This window comes from Mandrillus leucophaeus, unplaced genomic scaffold (genome assembly GCF_000951045.1).
Source record: "Mandrillus leucophaeus isolate KB7577 unplaced genomic scaffold, Mleu.le_1.0 Scaffold754, whole genome shotgun sequence".
In the NCBI taxonomy this organism is placed as follows: Eukaryota; Metazoa; Chordata; class Mammalia; order Primates; family Cercopithecidae; genus Mandrillus; species Mandrillus leucophaeus.
In genome coordinates, this window is record NW_012108186.1 from 673,036 (window position 1) to 693,107 (window position 20,072).

A 20,072-nucleotide genomic window follows, 5' to 3' on the forward strand; every position below is an offset into this window, starting at 1 on the left:
TTTTTAGACAGAGTCTCACTCTGTCGCCCAGGCTGGAGTGCAGTGGCGTGATCTTGGCTCACTGCAACCTCCACCTCCCGGGCTCAAGCCATTCTCCTGCCTCAGCCTCCTGACTAGTTGCAATTGTAGACATGCACCATCACACCCGGCTAATTTTTATATTTTCAGTAGAGACAGGGTTTCACCATGTTGGTCAGGCTACTCCCAAACTCCTGACCTCAAGATCCGCCAACCTCAGCCTCCCAAAGTGCTGGAATTACAGGCGTGAGCCACCACGCCCGGCCCGTAAAACAACGATTTTCATAAAAATATGTATTTTATGTTAACATATACTAGGTTTGCTATTATTTTGAAATAATTTAATAAATATTATTTTATACTGTTTTAACCTTTTATATAGTAAATAGCAATAGATATAACCCACATAAAAAGAAGCTCTTTCGAGTTGTCAAAAATTTTCAAGAGTGTAAAGGGATTCTGAGACCAAAGAATTTGAGAACTGCTATAATAAAATAATGTACTACTTTCCAGGCATTGGCCAATTGCCTAGATGCTAAAGAAATGGATAGAGAATTCTCTAGTTTAAAAAAGAAAGAAATCAAATCAGGTGTATACAAGTATTTCACAAAAAAACATTTGGCATCTTTCAGGGAGACAGCAGGAAAAGAGGTTCATAAGAAAAGAAGGCAAAATGGATCTATGGAGTTCTCTGTTTGGAAATGAAATTATAACAGAAAAAAAGAATCTGACAGATTACAGTGAAAAGCTCCTAGGAAATCAGCATCTAAGAAGAGAAACCCATTATTATTATTATAACAGATTTTTAGGATAATGCATAGGAATGGAAGATTTCTCCCATTTTTACTTTTACTTTCAACCTCCTGCTTCTAAGCACTACTGACCAATGGAATGCAGACAGAGACAGAGTTCTAGGTCTCTGCTTTCTCTGTATATGAGACTACACAAGGCTGGTCTTTATGTTAAAAGCAAACAAATGACAAAAACTAAAATTATATTTTGCCCAATGGTGCTCTGTTAGCCTGATAAAAGATTTTACAAACCTAACCGACTCTACATTTCTATTATAATCAGAGAGGTTTTAATACAAACTTTTGGGGTTTAATACAAAGGTAAATATTTATTGCTTCCACAGCAATAAATACTTCTCCAGTAAAATTACAACTCAAGAGAAATAAGCCCATGAAATTATTATGTAAGTAGGCCTGAGTGTTAGCTTTGGGAGGAAAATAATACAAATGTGAAAATAGTAACAGTAATAATAGCTATCATTGTCTGTGATAATACACAACACTGTATTTTATATATCCTTCCATAGAAAGGTAACATTTAGTCTTCCATCAAACAAGTAACTTGCTACAGGTCACTCAGCTAGTAATGTCAAAGACAAATTACAAATCAAAACCTGTCCAAAGTTAGTGCTTACAGTATACCAATGATATACAAATGAAAATGATCAATTTATTTTATCAGAGAGGCACCAATACTATAATTCATCTTCCCAGAAGGATATCAACCTGACCTCAAGAAACAATAAAGTATAGAACTTTACAATAAAGTATACCACTTAATTGAATATTAAACTGGGTGGCACAGACTGTAAGTGGTAGAGAAGCTAAATAAAGGCTACTACTAATCTATGAATATTTCTTAAGATGGGTGAGACGTAAGGGTTGCATAGTTTAAAGGGAAAGAGGAAAGGAACAATGGGGTCAGTAATTCAGAATAAAGTAAAAAATCATGGGCAAGTACCAGGAAAAAAATAATGCCCAAGGAAACAGCTAAGAGAATAACTTTATAAGAGCAGAGATTTCATTAGGCGAGTATCAACGATCTCTAAATATTTCCTATCAGTATTACATAACTACTTAAATTGCTTCTACTTATCCAAATTAATTTTATAAAATTTTACATACCTTTCTTAATAGCTTTGTACTTCTCTTCATTCTCCATAAAATTAGGATCCATCTTGAAAACATCTAAAAAAATTTTAAAGTTAATGTTTATTTTCTATATTTACATTTGTTGGTATACCTCTTTCCACCTAACATACCCCAGACTTACTAAGAACATCTTCTGGGTTATAGTCATCCTCCAGAGGGAGCATATGAGTGAACTGATCATCTTCTTCCACCAAATCAAGACCTTCTAGGATAATGGGGTGGTCCTTGAATCCATCTTTCCGTACAGCAAACATCACTTCAATCATATATTGAACTCTTTTGTCAATTTCAGACTCATGAAGAATGTTTCGAAGGCGTTCAAATATAGCTAAAGGTTAACAGAAAGAAAAGACAATAAAATAAGCAATAAATATTACAATAAACAAAAACTTAACATCAAATTAAAAATGTACACTTACCATTGATTCCTCTTGGTGACACTTGTGTTAATTTGAGGCCACATTCCTTAAGAAAACCAATAGCTACTTCAACACTATCATCTGTTGGTCTTTCCAGGAGTAAAGTGAGCATCTCTAAGCATAAAACTTCATGTGCCTTAAATAGAATACATATAGATGGAAGAAAGAAAATGCTTTTACATACATTAAAATATTTTTATGATTTCTAAAAATTAGTAAATCTGTTACAATAAATATATTGCACATATGATGGGCAAAGTTTTATGAAGTACATGGAAATACTCCAAATACGGGATACAATTTTTCTATCACTTTTATTATCTATCTACTAAGAATTTTCAGATGACTGTTCCAAAAATTTTAATTTTCTATGCTGAATACAACTATCTGAATTATCTTTAGAAGAAATATTCTTAGCCATTATGTACGGAAAGTGTCATAGATAAAATATGTTAAAAATCATATACTACTTTCTAATAAGATAATTGTTTTCATAATTACTGCATGAGAAATAGTAATATGATTTACAGTACCCTTCTTCATGACCATAATTCTTTATATACATTTCCCAATTCATTCTATCGGCAACTCTATTAGACACAAATAGTCCTTAAGGTACACAAATACTAATTTCATCACAAAATATCTTAATAACTTCTGGAACAAAACAGTTTTGAATATTCCATCTTTTTAAAAAAAATTATATCAAACTATTTCTACTGGCCATGTTCAAAAACTGACATTTATAAACAACACCAGGAAGAGAGGGAACAAAATTCTACTGAGAAGCTTTGCTATGAGAAGAAAACGAACTACAAAGAATGTTTAAACCACCACACATATGCCTTTCTAAAGCCAGACAATGATTTGAGATGGTGAGGAAATAAGTCTAAATCTCAACTCAGGGGATACCTTCTTCCAGTTGTGCACAACATCAAAGACACCCGCTACTTCTTTTTACTTGGGGAGGAGAGGTGTCAAACAGTCTTCTATCAGTGACAAGAAAATACTGCCCTTTACCACAGTTGAGAAGATGCAAAACATTTATCATATCAAGTGTTTTATGGCAATGCCAAAAATCTCTAGCCTAAGTGTAATACACATTTAAAAACGGAAATATATCTCTGTGGTTGCAGATATGAAATTAAGTTTCCTTGGTCTTAAGTAGCAAGTTATCACCGTAATAATATGACTAATTAGGTCAAAATCTAAAAGATTTCTAAGAGTGAAAGAATCTTCATATAAATAAGAGTCAAAACATTTAGTATTAGTGAAATAAGACTAGGCAGGATTTTAAAATTCTTCCTGTTGTACATGATATTAAACTGGAAATGATAATATATATCTGAAGGAAACTTTTGAGTATGAGCAAGAACAATTTTACCACTTTCATGGTTAAACAGAAGCTAAATCAAAACCATCAAATAATGAATATAAAATAAACACAAACTGAATAATAGCATGATAAAATTACTTGCATTTGAAACAGATTAAAATTGATCAACTCTATTCTACAAAGTGATTCTAAACATATATGACTATACCTATGTGGTGGCAAGGAATAGAGGTTTTTGTAAAATAGCAGGTATTTATTAGATTCTCATGAACACCAGGGAATGAAGTGGAGGAGACACCAACTTTATTGTTTTATAAAAGTGAACAGAATGGTTCTTCAAAGGAATGGTTTGCAGTCAAGTAACCATGTATAGTATTAAGTCAGATTAATCTGATAAAATATCTAAAAGTGTTTTGATTAGCATCAAAGTGTTATGTTACAGAATATTAAATACGACCAGGCGCGGAGGCTCACGCCTGTAATCCCAGCACTTTGGGAGGCCAAGGTGGGCGGATCATGAAGTCAGGAAATCCAGACCATTCTGGCTAACACGGTGAAACCCCATCTCTATTAAAAATACAAAAAAAAAAAACTAGCCCGGCGTGGTGGCGGGCAACTGTGGTCCTAGCTACTCAGGAGGCTGAGGCAGGAGAATGGCGTGAACCCGGGAGGCGGAACTTGCAGTGAACCAAGATTGTGCCACTGCACTCCAGCCTGGGTGACAGAGCGAGACTCTGTCTCAAAAAAAGAAAAAGAAAAAAAAAAGAATATTAAATACGTTTATTATAGTTTTCAAATGAAAATATCATTCAACATATTTATCCCAAGGACTATAAAGCAAAGCAAAAAGAGAGGTATCAGTGAGGTGGCATCAACTCTGTGGTCTAATGCCACTGAATGCGAACAAGTATTGAAGATAATTACTTACCACATTTTGGTTAATAAGATGCGCCACAAATTTTGAAGCAGTCAGGCAAAGTTGCTGAAAAGTGAAGGTGGAGAGTTAATCCATAAACTAAACCCAATTTTCATTTATTTACATTAATCTATGGCCTACTAACAATCTATTTAAAACATGTACCATACAAGTATAATTTTTGTATTACCAGAAAGTTATAAGATAAAACACATGAAAGAGTGTCACTTCCGGTTAAACAGTTAAAATTCTACAGTTAGAGCCATCATTTTTGTGGCTCATCAATAGTGGCCAGGGATATTTAAGAGAATAAAGAAGTTCTCATGAAAGACAGTTTTTAAAAAGCATTATGTTATGTACCTGTGTCAAAATCAACCTTGCTTACTTTTGTTGATACTGGTTTATTAGTCTGTTCCTATGTATCATTCTACATACAAGCCATTCATATATACCTTATCATTTCTTCGATAGCCTTTTCGAAAATTAAGAATTAACCTCTTGAGGATTAATTCTCCAATTTGTGGAAATTTTGAGTTGATAATTGCCACTAATGCTGCATAAACATGGGTGAAGATTGGAGAAGCACTCTGTGCTTGCAAAACAGACCTGGAGAGCAGTCCTCTGTTTAAAAAAGAATAAAAAAAGGAGTCAACAATAACCAAATGAATTAAATGAAACAAAAACTATTAAAATTCAGTAATATTTCTCTATACATAATCATAAAATCTAAATCAGAACTAAATGGAAACAGTTCATCTTACTAATAAATAAAAATTGTTTTTCAGAAAATGAAATGTGAATTTGTAATTTTGTAAAATAGAATGAAGATTTTACTGCAATTTATCGCCAAAATTTTTCTCTCTACATATAATTCCTCTTTTCCCAGTCTGTTATATCAAATCATGAATTTGAGGTTTTTAAGGTTCATATAAATAAATTCTTTAACATTTTCAAAAAAGTAAACAAAAGCAGACCTGCTTCAAAAGTACGAAAGCTAGACAACAGAAAGTTTCTACTACGAATCCGTCATTCTTATAAAATTAATTTTGTGATTAAAGACAAATTTGGGTTTAAATCTTTAAGTCTAATTTTAGTTGAATAAAATGAAGACTTGGAATATTCCTGTGAGAAATAAAGACATGAATTAAAAGCAATGCAAGATGAATGCTAAAACAATAACAGGAAATTAAAAGGTACCTACTTGTAACTCATTTTGAAAATGGTCATGTTTCTATATGCATTTGATGAGGAAGGGGAAAAGGCAAATTGGGCAAACTGAAGTTATTTTTAGCAATGTAATGACAAGTAATTATTGGATTGCCAAAAGTCAGGAAAAAAAAGTCTTAATGGTAGTTTTAGATACAACAACAGAATCACTAGAGTAGAAAATGAGAAAAAGGATGCAGCTTATAAATTATAATATCTTTAGCAATCCATTAAGTCTTCTGAGTTTACTTTTTTTGTAAGTAAAATGGAGAGATCTCTGCCCACTTTTATGGACAATGGCTGTCTCTTGATCAACTTTCTGTACCTCTACAGCTCGCTGCACCTACTTTATACCACCACCTTTTTTGGTGAGGTTGGGGAGAGACGGGGTCTCACTCTGTCACCCAGGCAGAAGTGCAGTGGCTTGATCTTGGCTCACTGGAAACTCTGCCTTCTGGGCTCAAGCAGTCCTCCCACCTCAGCCTCCAGAGTAGCTGGGAGTACTGCGTGCCACCACGCCCAGCTAATTTTTGTATTTTTCATAGAGATGGGTTTTCACAATGTTGCCCAGGCTGGTCTCAAACTCCTGGACTCAAGTGATCCTCTTGCCTCAGGCTCCCAAAGTGCTAGGATTACAGGCATTGAGCTACCATGCCTGGCCACTAAATCCCATATTTTTTAAAAGATGAATCATAGTAATGTAAAATGACAAGAGAAAACAGCCCTCAGATTTTAAAATAATAAGTAGAACATGGAGTACTTCTATTTTCTGACCCTTTTAAATATCACCAATTGCTTAAAACCACATATTATAGAACATGATGATTCCTTTCCGCTTTTCTCAAATTTATTGCTTATCTTTCCCATTTCTCTCACATTCCCACTTCACTCTCACTAGAAATTAAATTGGAATAAGGCCATATATGATGAACCCATAGCTAATATACTCAACAGTGACAAGCTGAAAGCTTTTCCTCTAAGATCAGGAATAAGAAAAGGGTGCCTACTCTTTCCAATTCTATTCAACATAGTACCAGAAGTCCTAGCCAGAGCCATGAGGCAAGAGAAAGAAATAGAAGGCATCCAAATCAAAAATAGAGAAGTCTGCTTGCTGTAAACAGGATCTTAATATAGAAAACCCTAAAGACTTAACCAAAAAATTGTTAGAACTAATAAACTAATTTAGTAAAGCTGCAGACATAAAATCAACATACAAAAATCAGTAGTGCTTCCATATGCTTACAATGAACTATCTTTCTGAAAAAGAAACCAAGAAAACATCCCATTTACAATAACTATAAAAAAAACAAAAACAAAAAACCTTAGGAATAAATCTAACCATGGAGATGAAAGGTCTGTACACTAAAAGCTACAAACTGCTGATGAAAAAATGGAAGAACATGTATGACATCCCTTGTCCATGGACTGAAATAATATATTAAAATATCCATAGTACCCAAGCAACATAAAGACTCGACTCAATCCCTATCAAAATTCCAGTTACATTTTTTGCAGAAATAGAAAAAACAATCTTAAAACTCACATGGAACCACAAAAAACTCCAAATAGCCACAGCAATCTTGAACAAAAAGAACAAAGCTGGAGACCTCACACTCCCTGACCTAGAATCTGCTACAAAGTTATAGTAATCAAAACAGCGTGACACTAGTAGAAAAACAGACACAGAGAGCTATAGAAAACAAAGAAACCAGAGATAAATCCAGACATTTGCAGTCAACTGATTTTCAACAAAGATGCTAACAAGACACAATAGGGAAAAGACAGTGTCTTCAATAAATGGTGCCAAGAAAACTGAACATCCAGATGCAGAAGAATGAAAATAGACCTTAGTCCCACAACATATACAAACATCAACACAAAATAGATTAAAGACTTAAACATAAGACCTGAAACTGTGAAACTACTGTATTATGGTTAATGATTTTTTGGATATGACCCCGAAAGCACAGGCAACAAAAGCAAAAAGAGACAAATGGGATTACATAAAAACTAGAATGCTTCTGCACAGCACAGGAAAATATCAACAGAGTGAAGAGACAGCCTACGGAATAGGAGAAAACATTTGCAAACCATACACCTGATAAGGGGTTAATATCCAAAATACATTAGGCATTCAACTCAATAGTAAGAAAACAAATAACCCAATTTAAAAAATGAGCAAATGACAAGAACAGACATTTTTCAAAAGATGTACAAATAGCATTATATATATATAAAATGCTTGACATCACCAATTATCAAAGAAATGTAAATTAAAATCACAATGAGACATCTCCTCACAACTGTTACAATGGCTGTAACAAAAAAGATGAAAAATAACAAGTGTTGCCAAGGACATGGAGAAAAGAGAACCCTTGTACACTGTTGGTAGAAATATAAATTAGTACAGCCATTATGGAAATAGTCTAGAGGTTCCTTAAAATATTAAAAACAGAACTACCAGCTAGGTGCGCTGGCTCACGCCCATCATATCAACACTTTGGGAAGCCAAGTGGGGAGGACTGCTTGAGCTCAAGAGTACGAGACCAGTCTGGGCAAGATGGCAAGACCTCGTTCTCTACAAAATATTAAAAAATTAGCCCAGCATGGTGATGAGTGCTTGCAGTCCCAGCTACTCAGGATGCTGAGGTGGGAGAATTCCGTGAGCCCAGCAATTCAAGGGGTCAGTGAACTATGACCATGCATGGTACTCTGGCCTGACAACAAAGCAAGACCCACATCTCTAAAATAAATCAACACTAAAAACATTTTTTTTTATTATAACTACCATTTGATCCAGCAATCCCACTACTGGATATATACACAAAGAAAATGAAATCAGTATGTTGAAGAGGTATCTGAACTTCCACATTTATTGCAGCACCATTCACAATGGTCAAAATATGGAAACAACAAAAGTCTCTGTTGTGAATAAATGGATAAAGAAAATGTATATATGTATAATGGAATACTATTCAACCATAAAGGAAATCCTGTCATTTGCAAAAACACAGATGAACTTGGAGAACATTATGCTAAGTGAACAAGCCAGGCACAGAAAGACAAATAATGCATGATCTCACTAATATGAGGAATCTAAAAAAAACTGAACTCATAGAATCAGAGTATAAAATGATGGTTACCAGAGGCTGGGGGTTGGGGGAATTTAGATGTTCGTCAATGGACACAAAATTTCAGTTAGACAGGAGGAATAAGTTCCAGAGATCCATTCTACAATATTTTGACCATAGTTAATAACCATATATTATATACTTGAAAGCTGAAAATAGAGTACATTTTAAGTGTTCTCACCACAAAAAAATGACAGGTATGTGAATGCATGTTAAACAGCTTGATACAGCCATTCTACAAAGTACACATATATCAAAACATCATGATGCATACCACAAATATATACAATTTTTACTCATCAATTTTAGAAAGAAATAAAAAATTAAATTAGTTAGGAGTATATTGTGATATTCACTATTCTTCACGAGTTTAAATTAATGGAAGCATTAAGTGAATGTCTGCAAAAACCATTATGTGAAATCGAAGCTTCTCAAAAAGCAAAAATTCCATACAACCTCTAACAGCAAGGCACAAGTTATTTCTTAGCAGTCTACATTTTTATAAGTACTGCATTTTAAATAAATATTCTCAATGACCTTTGAAATGAAGTAGCACAATAAATCAATGATTATTGTTCATGTAGATATTATACACCTTTGAAAAAATTACTTAGAAATACTACAAATAAAATACTAGAAATAAAAAAAAACTTACCTTCCTCTAACAATATTTTCTTGAAGAAGCTCTTGAATAATAATACTTATGTTGGAAATGTTGACTTTGTTGATAAGACCATTAATTGACTTCTTTAGGGCCTCCCAACTCATCCTCTGGTATGCTAAGCTAAAAAGAAGTGATTTTAATAAAGATTAAAACTCTTTCAATAATTACAATAAGAATAAGTTATAAGAACATAAAAACTACATAGTGTTCCTTAATTTTTAACATTATTTTCATGAAATGACCCCCAAGTACAGTAAAATATATGATGCCTATCAGGATAAACAGATTATATCCTAAACCATATTTGATTTTCTGTACATACGCTTAAGTACACACCATTTTCCTTTAATAATACAATAAGATTAGGTAAGGACATATAAGGATAATGTTTTGTTCTTAGGCCTAATACATTTAATTAGTCTAATTCAATACATGCTTATTTTATATATAATGCTTGATTTAAACTTGTCTTTAATGAAGACCTTTAAAATAAATGCAATTAAAAAAAATGTAAATGGTAACATGAAATACCCGAATATAAGCCACAAAAAAAATCTGTATGTCCCATCTCATAAAAAGATACAGAGACAACAAAATTAAATGTTTTAAACCACAAATAAATGGTAACTACAGAAAAAGGGAGTCACGTGAAGTCATGGGGCTGAAATATTGTTCAGAGTATTTTAAAGACAATCTCTATGCTGATGTAGTAGTCCTACAGCTATACCAGTTGAATGTTAGATAGCTGTACTGCTTTTTACCCTAGATTTCGGAAATTACTTGGCCTCATTGAGTTTCTTTAGGTTGAACTGGACAATGTCTAAGATCTTTCAATGCTCTACAATTCTATGGATTTTGTAACTGCTTTTCTGTGGAATCTGATTTCAGCTGCAGGAAGTCTTAACCTTTTTTCTTCTATACACGTCTCTCTCTGGAAGCCTGGTGAAACCAGTAGACTTTTTGGAATGATATATACAACGAATAGGATTACAAAGGATACTAATCATACTGAAATTCAGTTTTTGAAACATGAAAAGAACAAAAGTTTGATATAATATTCTATGTGCTTCATAACACATTAAACAAGAACTAGCAGTATGCTTAATAACTACTTAAATTTCTAAGTAGCATGGCCATAATCCATATCACGAAATATCTGTAACAGACTGTCAATACAATAGGCAATCTATTGCCTACATTCTCAAAAGAAAAAAAAAAAAAGCTAAACTTTAGAGAATAGCAAAAATAAGGATTCAATTTTTTTCCCAAACACATTAATGGACTGATTGCTTGAATTCTATCCATGGACCTCTTGAGGGGCTCGTAGGTTAAGAATCCCTGTTCTGGAGTGGTACAACAAGGAAGGTTGGTGAGAGCAGTTCCTGGTGGGAACAAGTATTGTTATCACTGACATTGTTTAGTATTGCCAGCATGGTGAGGATAAAAAACAGACTCACTTTGCAGTTAATCTTATTTTATTTCTAAATTCTCTAGAAATTATATACCCCCTTACTGCCTGTACCCAAGGTGGACTATTCCACTGTTTCATAACTCCAACCTTTTGGTATCCCACTATCTCTAGAAACAAGATGTATGGCTTAACAAGTGGCCTGATTAATAAGATGTTGCTTATATACAATCACAACCTATCTTACTAAACTAATCAAACAGCTACATCAACTACAATTATACATCCTTATTAGGAAGCCCACAATTCATGTATCTACTGAAAGCAAAGACTATGGCCTTCTTTACCAGATGTTTTGAACCCTTTACAGTAGCCTACTAACAGACTTCAACTGTATACACAATTATCTTAAAGGAATCTGCTTTAAATTGCATGTATTGCTGACTCTCCTGTCTGCTTTATTTAAAAGGAAGCAAGACTTGGACTGACATAGTTTCTAGTCTTTTATGATCAGGATTGCTTTGGACTGGACTGGAGAACGTGATTACTTTTCAGTAATGCCGCCACTACTGCCTTGGGCATGAGCAAAACGCTTACATGATAATGAAAGTCCTATTAACCACAGAAGCCATCTCCAAATTCCTTTTCAACCTAACACTTCAAATATCACTGGCAAGTGCTAAAACATGACATATAACGAAAAACGTATTAGTTTTTAATTTAATGTCATCAAATACCCCTTTCTGGCTCTTAAATTTGGTTTTATTTCAAATCTTCATGGCTTCTTTTAGATAAAGACATTTCTTTTATTTTCTTTTTCTTTTTTTTGAGACACAGTCTCCCTCTGTCACCCAGGCTGGAGTGCAGTGGGGCAATCTCGGCTCAATGCAAGCACTGCCTCCCAGGTTCACGCCATTCTCCTGCCTCAGCCTCCTGAGTAGCTGAGACTACAGGCACCCACCACCACGCCCGGCTAACCTTTGTATTTTTAGTAGAGAGAGGGTTTCACTACATTGGCCAGGCTGGTCTCGAACTTTGGGAGGCCGAAGTGGGCAGATCATGACATTTCTACTTCAAGCTAACCCTTGAAGCAAACTTAGATTTAACTTAAATAAGGTTCTCAAGCACTTTTCAAATTGCCATTAAAACACTCATGAAAGGATGTGGAAATACTCCTGTCTGGCTCACCTTGCATCTGTTTTTCTTAAATTATAACTATTAATACCTTCTTTCCCAATCTTTTAACTAGTTATCTGGCAACTGAATAATCATCTCAATCTGGGACCATACTTTCCCTAGTTATCAACTTATCCTATTAGAGAAAATACCTTAAAAACTTAGCTGTACTTTCCTAAATAGCTCCTCACCATCTCAATTACTCTGAAAAGGGAAGGAGGAGTGTTTTAAGTGTGACTGTTCATATATAAATTTTGTCTGTCTGCCTTAGAGTAGCAAAAATGTATAGTCTAAGATATTGTGGGCTAAAGAAAATGTACAAAAAGCGATAACTGCCAGCTTCGGTTTTATAGATGAGTACAGAGGTCGGCAAACTACACCCATAAGCCAAATGCAGCTGCCCACCTGCTTTAGCTGGGCTTTTACAGAAAAAGTTTGCTGACTCCTGGTTTACAACAGGAAAAGTCAATTTTAGAACTAAAATGTCAATATTAATCTTTTCTACAAAAAATAAACATTATCAATAGGAATGCATCCATGAAACTATGAAAGGAACAATAGTTTGAAAATACTATAAAAATGGTAAGCAATCTTTTCCTCAAACTTTTTAATTCATTCATGCAAAAAAACAAAAAGTAATGAGCTAATATAAGGGCAAGTGGTGTGTGGCTCTCCAATGGAGCTATGAAGTAAAGAGGTCTCTAATTTTAGGTCTCTATCATTGAAGACTAATGTAAATTCTCAAGAGCCAGGGTTCATTAAACCATAGCTGACTTATTTTTCAATGACAATATAATGGCTTTATATACTGATTGATATCAACATGCCTGTTTTTATCTGTAATCTGTTCCTGCATCATCCTGAGCTTTGCAGGGGGAATATATGCTCCACCAGTGCGAGTAAGAAGAGGATCCAGCTCATCCTTCTTTTTCTTTGTAGTAGGTTCATCCTGAGCAGAGGAACTCTGAGTTACTGATGTTTCTGGGTTTCTCCTCCCAGGAGATGGGGATTTCCGGGACCTTTTCCGATCCATATCTCTTTCTCTTTCTCTGCGTTTTTCTCGGTCCCTGCTTCTGTAATACAAATTTTTTTAAGAGCAGAAGAGACAATATAAAATACACTCTTAACAATTAACTGCACACAAATGAGTGAGACCATAAGTGGGTCCCACAAATTCAGACTAGGAAAAGTGGTTTAGAACGGTGAGAAAGTGCTTCACAAAGAAAATTCAACAAACTAGGTCCTGAAAGCTTGACAGGATTTACACTGGGGGCAAGTCGGGAGGAGGAAGGGGAGAGGAAGGATGGCATTCTGCAACGAGTAGAAGAGGGAATAACTATTGAAAGACTGAGCAGGGGTGCTAAGGTCAGAATGAGTAGCATAATCAGGAAACAAAGAATTATGTGTGATGGTAGTTGGAAAGATGAGTTAAAGTTAGACTAAAATCTTAAAACATATGCAAAAGACTTGAAGGTTTTTGACTGGAGGTGATGGGAAATCATTAAAAGTTTCTGAGTAGGAGAGTGGCTTTTATGAAAGGAGTGTTTTAAGAAGACAAATTAGCCTGTGGTGTTTATGACAAATTGTATAAAGGAGAAGAAACCAGAGTTAATCTTCAATAGTGGTTACTTTAGTTGTAAGACTGCTATAGAATATAGTATTTGAAATTGTTTCTTGATAGAATTAATATTTTTATTAGAAATCTCAGAATATCGGAAGCTTCTGCTTATTTGAGACAATGTGGGGGGAAAAATTTTTCTAGCCACAATAAATCTTCCCTACCAAAGTACCTGATTATCCTTTCTTAAGCTAAGGCTTTTAAAACAATCAAGGTATAGTTCTCTGAAACCATCAAGAACTAACAGGAAAGAACGAATCCTTGCTTTTTGCGACCTTTCCCCACAGCAAAGTTTATCCACTGAGCTGTTTTTTACATATATTGCCTTGGAAACTCAGATCATTCTATTCATATTTTGGGTAACCATGAGTTATATGACACAGTAAATAGAAGTAAATTTCATATTATCACTGCATTACCAGGAAACTATGGGATAGATTTTAGCTAAATCTAAGGGGTATGTTTGAGATGGTCTTTTTAAATACATAGTAATAGAACCTACATGGAGATTGAAAAGCAGTCATCTTCCCAGGTAGCTGTGGAGGAACAGGTATTTTCTGTTTGTTTACTTTTATTTTAAGTTCAGGGGTATAAGTGCAGGTTTATTACATAGGTAACCTTGTGTCTTGTGTCATGGGGGTTTGCTGTATAGATTATTTTGTCACCCAAGTATTAAGCCTAGTACTCATTAGTTGTTTTTTGTGATCCTCTTCTTCTTCCCACCCTCCACCCTCCCTTCACCTTCCATAAGGCCCCAGTGTGTGTTGTTCTCCATGTGTTAATGTGTTCTCATAATTTAGCTCCCACTTATAAATGAGAACGTGTGCTATTTGGTTTTCAGTTCCTGTGTTAGTTAAGGATAATGGCCTCTAGCTCCATCCATGTCCCTGCAAAGAACATAATCTCATTCTTTTTTATGGCTGCATAGTATTCCTGTATAAGTACCATAATTCCTTTATCCAGTCTATCACTGATGGGCACTTAGGTAGATTCTATGGCTTTGCTATTGTGAACAGCGCTGTGATGAATATACACATGCATGTGTCTTTATAATATAATTATTTATATTCTTTTGGGTATATACCCAGTAATGAGATTGCTGGGTCAAGTGAACAGTTTTGAAACTGAAGTATAAGAGACTTAAATGACTCCTAGGGAGGACACACAATCTGTATATACCAAGAGTGAACAGACAGGGGAAAGAGTGATTTCAAATATAAACCTCAATTAGTCACAAAGGCAGATGCTCTAAATTCTCTGCACTAATTTGCAACTGAGTTGCTTCTTCTTGTGAATATACATGTTCCAAGAGAGTAGACACAGCAGGGATTTCCTGAGATTGGTTATGATTCTTCTGAGAAGTATCAGGTGAGAGAGATAGCTGGCTGAGAAAATCAGATCCTTACCATCACTGTGTTTGTAAAGTGCAGAAGTAACAAAATATTCTAAGAGTCTAAACAGAAACATTTTTGGACTGTTAGCCTTTATGTTCTGCATAATACCTAGCCTGCTGACTTCACAGTGTGACTGTGTGGATAACATGAGACTTCATTTTTGTATACTAGACCTAACATAGAGTTATACTGAAGTAGTACAGTCAGGGATTGTGAAAAAGACATGGGCTTTGGAGCCAGAACTGAGTTCAAATTCCAGTTTCAACATCTACCAGATGTTTAAACGCAACCTCAGGTAAGCTATTTAATAAACTCAAAGCCATTTCCTTATTTGTAAATTGGAAAAAATAGTATCTAGTTTCTAAGAGTTTTAACAGTATTTGGGAAAATATGCAAAAAGCTTAGCTTACCAATTATGGTTATAGTAGTTGTTTTCACTAAGGTGGCAGTAGACAAGCCTGGATTTTGAAGGTTAATATAATCTGACATTATAGGATTAGGTATATACTAGAAAGTGATGAGTAGGAAATTTTTGGCTGTAGATATCAAAGAATGTGCTTAGCTCCAAACTTCAAACTGCAGAGGAATTTGGTCAAAATTCCTGTGGGGGATATAACATTGGTGGTAAAGGGGTGGATAATATCTGAGAAACATCAAAAAAGATATAGATCTTAGTGAACAATAAAACATGAGAGTCAAGTTTTGGAAACTAGATGACTAATAAGGGAATACAGGAAAATCAGGAGAAAGCTGGTTTTATGAAAACAACGACAAAGGCAGAAAGTTGTCTTTGAAGGGATAATGAAAATGGTTGTTAGAGAGACAAATCAGAGTTCCTTTATAAAATACTAAAATAATGTTAATTTTGCAAGATTAATTAGAAATACATTCAGAATCGACCACGTTCAACAATAGTTCACCTGAACTCTTCCACTGTTTTCTATATAAAGTCCCAACGGTTCGCCGCTTATCACTACTCAAACTGATATGCTCAAGAAACTAATATTTTAAATAAGTTATAATTTTTTTAGTATCTACTATGTTCAGACATGGTAGTAGGACAGATACTATTTTTAAACCTAAACAACCAGACAAGATGCACATTATCATCATCTTATAGATGAGGAAACTGAGGCTCAGAAGAAATCTGTTAAGAAATGTCACCAAATTTCCATAACTAGTAACTAAAACTTGAACTCTAATCTGCATGTACATGGAGACTATTCTCTTTCTACTATGCAACACTGCCTCATTAAAAAGTCTAAAATATAGACATTCTAAAGTCAATTTCAAATGACCTAGAAATTGTCTGCATCACTACTTCTCTCCTAAGCTAAGATACATGCAAGTTAAGGGAATACTCCCCATATAGTGACTTCTGTTTTAAGTACTTGAGAGTATGTCCATCTGCAGAATTCTAGTTAACATCTCTTCCCTATATTGAGCATCTCAAGTATCTGTCTCACTACTTTCTTTGAGACTACCATTACTTCTACCTGGAGAGTCTCTCCCCACAGGTACTAAGTAACTTTTAATTCCATTATACTTTCTTCTGAGCAAACACAGAGGCCCTTTAGTGAAGTTTTAAAGGGAATGTTTAAAACGCCGACATCTTTCTAACACAGTAGTCACCCCTTACCTGTGGTTTCACTTTCCAAGGCTTCCGCTACCAGTGGTTAACCAACAGTCCAAAAATAAGTGACTACAGTACAATAAGATATTTTGAGAGAGGGAGACCACATTCACACAATTTTTATTAGAGTATATTCTTATAATTGTTCTATTTTAGTATTAGTTACTGTTGTTAATCTTTCACTATGCCTAATTTATAAATTAAACTTTATCATAAGTATGTATGTATTGGAAAAAACATAGTATATATATGGTTCAGGTATTATCCGCAGTTTCAGGCATCCACTGGCGTCCTGGAACACATTCCCCATGGATAAGTGGGGACCAATGTATTCTCATTGTAAAAACTATTACTAATTTCTACAAGAGAGAAAAAGAATTGAAAATAAATACAAATCAATAACAAGGGGTTATAATACTCTGCCAAGTTTTCAATGAAATGTGAATGGCACTTAATGTCTGACTCTTCTTAAATATTACCCCTAAGAGTTTCCAAACACTCTCATTCCAATGTTTCTTGCTATCTGCCTTCCATTCAGTTCCCCTGCCCATTTCTCAACCAAGTAAATCTTGTAAGTCTTGTTAGCCAGAGGAAAGGTGGGTAACCAAGTTCTCTAAAGCTCAAGTAAGAATCCTTTACATGTAGAAAAAAACTACAAATTGGAAACTTTAGTCTCAATGTCCCTCTGCCATTATGCAGGAAAGGAACTTTAGACCACTCTATATCATACAATATCAATTTCTTTCATTTAGTAAAAAATCTCAAAAAATCACATAAGCTAACCCCTCTTGCAGTACAATATAATGACTGAGCTTGGGCTTTAGAGTCAGACAGACTTGGGCTTGCCACTATTATGTTTCACAACATGAACGAATTACTAAACTTCTCTAGGCCTCAGTTTCTTCAGTTGTAAAGCAGACATAATAGTATCTACTTCACATATTTGCTGCAATAACAAGTTAATTCACATGAAGCCTTATTAGAAAGCCTGGCACCTAAGAACATCCAATTAATATTGGCTACTATTTTTTTTGGTTTTATTATAAATATAGCATAAAGAAAGTTTAAACAAATATAATTTTCTACAAGTTAGACATTCCCAACACTAACCGTGACTCCATGCTACTATCATAAGAATGTCCTCTTCTTGAATGCTCATAGTCTGATCTGCTGTAATCAAAGTAATCTCTATCCCGGGGGGATCTTTCTTGTTCTGCATATCTAACATAAAATAAGAAAATCAAGTTGCAAATTAAAAACAACTATGTTATAAATATTTAGGAAAGTCATACATTGGTAAGGGCAAAGCAACTCTCTGACTGAACAACATCTTGTCAAACTGTTCTTAACAGTTCATTTTGCTAACACCCATTCATTCCATCAGAATTACAAAAGCTTTCAGTTTGTACACAGCAAAACAACTCCTAGGATTCACTTAACCAAACTTATTTGTTTAGTGAATTATCCTGATTCACTTTGTTCTTAGTAGGAGACATATATCTGGATATCATATATAGTTAGCATGAAAAAGACTATCCAAAAATGACTGCTTTTGCTTAGTTGGCTTGTTTATCAAAATACTGAATGTATGAGACCAATGTCACTGGTTGGCCTCCATAAGGATCAGTTTAATTCCATACCAAAAGATCATATTCATCAGCTGTTAATTTTAAAATGCATTATTGGATAGCAATGAGAATGGATTGAAATTATTAGCAAACAAGGATGGATAGCATCAGATCTATTATTTGAATCTTAAAAGTCAATAAAATCAGAAAACCTTAAGAGAAGTTAAACATATACATAATAGATATATAGTAACATAATCCATATTTTATATACACATCTACAATTAAGTTATATACACATATACCTGTGTATGTGTCTGTGTGTAAAGAGTTATTATTATTTTTTTTTTTAATATATAAGGAGTAGGCAGTTGGTGAAAGGTAGTAAGTAATCATGAATCAGGACAATTAACTTGATGTTCACAAAGCAAAGTTTTTAGAGATATTTAGCAGAGTAGAATAACAAAGTACATATGGAGTAAGAAAGCTTAGACAACTGAAAGAAAGTCTGAAGGGTGCTTCTTCCTTCATAAATTATTTTTAATGGGCATAAAAAAATACATTTACAGTCATTATTTTTAATAGACCATATGCTTAATGGTCTCTCAATGATCATAAATGAGATAATTATAATGCTAATATGAATTCATAATGCACATTAATGGTAACATTTTTGGATCGCTGATCTTAACATAATTATAATATGATATAATCCAGCAGTCCCAAACCTTTTTGGCACCGGGGACCAGTTTTGTGGAAGACAATTTTTCCACAGATGGTGGCGGGTGAGGGGATGGTTTCAGGATGAAACTGCTCCACCTCAGATCATCAGGCATTAAATTCTAATAAGGAACACACAACCTAGATCCCTCGCATGCGCAGTTCACAATAGGGTTTGTGCTTTTATGAGAATGGAATGCCACAGGTGATCTGACAGGAGGTGGAGCTCAGGCAGGAATGCTGGCAGGCCTGCTGCTCACCTCTTGCTGTGTGGCCTGGTCCATGGCTCTGGGAGTTGGGGACCCCTGATAAAATCTATATAAAAACATTTTGAAGACAATACAGAGCTATGTACACGTAAGGGATAATACTGACAGTAGCAAAAGCAGCACTTCTAAATAGTGTAATTTCAACTCAGATTTCCATTTTACACTTTCATTCCATTAGTATTTGAAACATTAAAAATTACTCCCTTTCATATAAAATTACATAATATCTGTAATTATTTACTAGAAACTCCTAGAAGAGTCATTTAAGGATGATTTCTCCTACAGCCCATTCAAGTAATATTGACTATAAAACCATTAAAAAGAAGTTATCCACCCTAAAATCAGAAATCTAAGAGCTAAATTATTACATAAACCTTACTATAAAAATTTACATTGCGGCCGAGGCGGGCGGATCATGAGGTCAGGAGATCGAGACTATCCTGGCTAACATGGTGAAACCCCGTCTCTACTAAAAAAAGTACAAAAAATTAGCTGGGCGTGGAGGCGGGCACCTGTAGTCCCAGCTACTTGGGAGGCTGAGGCAGGAGAATGGCGTGAACCCAGGAGGCGGAGCTTGCGGTGAGCAGAGACCGTGCACCACTGCACTCCAGCCTGTGCAGCACAGCGAGACTCCATCTCAAAAAAAAAAAAAA

The 20,072-nt window shown here is 34.7% G+C and overlaps 2 protein-coding genes across 3 annotated transcripts in view; both read right to left on the reverse strand.

Annotated features, from left to right (window-relative positions):
• The window catches only part of ZNF385B (zinc finger protein 385B), a 572,754-nt gene that overhangs the window by 533,563 nt on the left and 19,119 nt on the right, over positions 1-20,072 (reverse strand). The gene's annotated exons all lie outside the window — the stretch shown is intronic.
• The window catches only part of CWC22 (CWC22 spliceosome-associated protein), a 63,390-nt gene that overhangs the window by 24,128 nt on the left and 19,190 nt on the right, over positions 1-20,072 (reverse strand). For both annotated transcript variants that reach the window (XM_011966295.1, XM_011966297.1), the window contains exons 4-11: positions 17,973-18,083; positions 13,045-13,290; positions 9,625-9,753; positions 5,085-5,253; positions 4,645-4,698; positions 2,381-2,516; positions 2,083-2,289; positions 1,935-1,997 (exon numbers count right to left, since the gene is read on the reverse strand). In XM_011966295.1, coding sequence (XP_011821685.1) covers positions 1,935-1,997; positions 2,083-2,289; positions 2,381-2,516; positions 4,645-4,698; positions 5,085-5,253; positions 9,625-9,753; positions 13,045-13,290; positions 17,973-18,083 — 1,115 coding nt within the window. The remainder of the gene's footprint in view (positions 1-1,934; positions 1,998-2,082; positions 2,290-2,380; positions 2,517-4,644; positions 4,699-5,084; positions 5,254-9,624; positions 9,754-13,044; positions 13,291-17,972; positions 18,084-20,072) is intronic.